Source organism: Histoplasma capsulatum, genomic scaffold (assembly GCF_000149585.1).
Source record: "Histoplasma capsulatum NAm1 scaffold_3 genomic scaffold, whole genome shotgun sequence".
NCBI lineage: Eukaryota > Fungi > Ascomycota > Eurotiomycetes > Onygenales > Ajellomycetaceae > Histoplasma > Histoplasma mississippiense.
The window spans coordinates 2,578,098-2,580,253 of record NW_001813980.1 but is presented as its reverse complement, the minus strand read 5'-3'; the positions used below and the strand labels follow the sequence as shown (position 1 = coordinate 2,580,253).

Here is a 2,156-nt window from a genome sequence, read left to right as displayed (position 1 = left end):
CCTCATTTACCCTCCGCAGCCCCCATATCCCCAGCCTTCGACAAGGCTCTCTGCATGGCAGTGACTCCTCAGAGTGCTTGCCACTCTCCAACCCCTCACGGCACGAGCGGGACGAAAGCCAGGGTTCAAAGTATCCAATCACACGTTCACGAAGAGCAAGTCAGAGCTCAGAGGGGGGCCTCGGTTGGGAGGCCTCCGGGTACCCTTTCAGTCCAACGCGGGACAATCGGAGTCACTCCCGGACAGACGATGATGAGCCCATCACGACCCAGACTGTCGTGGAGAAATATGCCATCGTGCCTTTTGAAAACCTCCTGGTGTTTCCTGAGGACGTAGAGAAGGATGACTACCTGCATAATCCGGACCCGAACGATGCAGACAGAGACTGCGATGTTTGCACGCGGCGAGGTGCAGTTAACCTGGTGGCGCTTACAGTTGTGGTGGTAGGGGTCGTGACGCTATTTGTTGTTTATCCCGTTTTGTACGAGTGTCCTTCCCGAATCGAGGTTATCCAAATACGTTTAACCAAGCAGGAAGAAGAAAAAAAGGGAGAAAGATAAATTAACTTGCATGCCATTTTAAATAGGACATTTATCGAAAAGCTGATAGAACCCTCCGGCCCTGTTTGTGCTGACGACCCGATGTGCCTAGATGTCGGTCCTATTCCACATCTTCAAAACATTCGATATTCGCTAATAGATCCGGATACGCCGGAGTCCGCAAAATCGAAAATATCCGTTGACGGGAAGAAGTGGCAGTTGGTGGTAGGAAGCTCCCTAACCCATTCGTTGTTGACTAAAATAAGTGGCTTCGTTGGTTTGTTTGCCAAGGTTAACTGATCTGTCACCCCAGTTCTCCGATGAATTTAACAAGGACGGTCGGACGTTCTACGAAGGGGACGATCCTTTCTTTCAGGCTGTTGATCTTTGGTATGGCGTGACGAAGGATCTAGAGGTAAGTGAATAGTCGGGGTCATCATCCATAAATACTTACTCATATGACTTGATTATTTTTATTTAGTGGTATGACCCAGACGCCGTTACCACAAAAAATGGCAAACTCGAGATCCGCTTCGATGCTTTCCCAAACCACGAGCTGAATTATCGGTCCGGGATGGTCCAATCCTGGAACCAAATATGTTTCACAGGTGGACGTCTGGAGGCGAGTATATCGCTTCCCGGAAGGGGTGATACATCTGGTTTCTGGCCTGGGTTCTGGGCCATGGGCAATCTCGGTCGGCCAGGCTATGCTGCTACGACGGAAGGGATGTGGCCGTATAGCTATGACAACGTATGTGACGCCGGCATAACTCCCAACCAGAGCTCGACGGATGGTATTAGTTTTTTGCCTGGCATGCGCCTTCCCGCCTGCACGTGCAAGGGAGAGGATCATCCGAGCCCTGGTAAATCACGAAGTGCTCCTGAAATCGATGTTATTGAAGCAAGCGTGCATGCATTAGATCCCAAAGTACCGTCAGATGTGGGGGATGTGTCGCAGAGTATGCAAGTTGCGCCGTTTGATGTGTGGTATATGCCTAACTTTGGTATGTTTTCTATTCTTCTCTTTGTGTATTCAATTGGTTATACTGTCTTAGCTAATGAACAACAAAAAAAAAAAAATCCACAGACTTTTACGAACTCTACGATCCCAGAATAACAGCCATAAACGACTATCGAGGTGGTCCATACCAACAAGCAATCTCAGGGATAACAACAGTAAACAACCACTGGTACGATGGCCGCTTCTACCAAGTCTACGCGTTCGAATACAAACCCGGGCCCAAAGGTGAAATAACCTGGTTCGTCGGCAAGGATAAAACCTGGAAACTCGACGCGCGGGCTCTCGGGCCAAACGGCAACATAGGCCAACGCGTCATCCCCGCCGAACCCATGGCGCTTGTCATGAACTTTGGGATGTCGAAAACGTTTGCATTTCTGAACGTAAGCGGTCTGGCGACGGTGATGCCTGCGACAATGCGGTTTGATTATGTGAGGATTTATCAGGATCCGGATGCTGTCAGTGTTACGTGCGACCCTCCCGGAACGGAGACGACGGAGTATATTCAAAAGCATCGGAAAGCCTATGATAATGCGAATTTGACAACAAGGGAGGTTTTCTTGAATTTTCTTTTTCTTTTAGAAGAATGGGGGGGGGGG

General features: G+C 49.4%; 1 protein-coding gene across 1 annotated transcript in view; it reads left to right on the top strand.

The window, feature by feature from the left end:
- Positions 1–2,156, top strand: part of HCAG_03919 (predicted protein) — a gene marked incomplete at both ends in the record, with an annotated part of 3,453 nt that overhangs the window by 789 nt on the left and 508 nt on the right. The window contains 5 exons of the mRNA XM_001541771.1: positions 20–481; positions 587–764; positions 853–954; positions 1,021–1,543; positions 1,627–2,015. Of these exons, the coding sequence (XP_001541821.1) occupies positions 20–481; positions 587–764; positions 853–954; positions 1,021–1,543; positions 1,627–2,015 (1,654 nt within the window). The remainder of the gene's footprint in view (positions 1–19; positions 482–586; positions 765–852; positions 955–1,020; positions 1,544–1,626; positions 2,016–2,156) is intronic.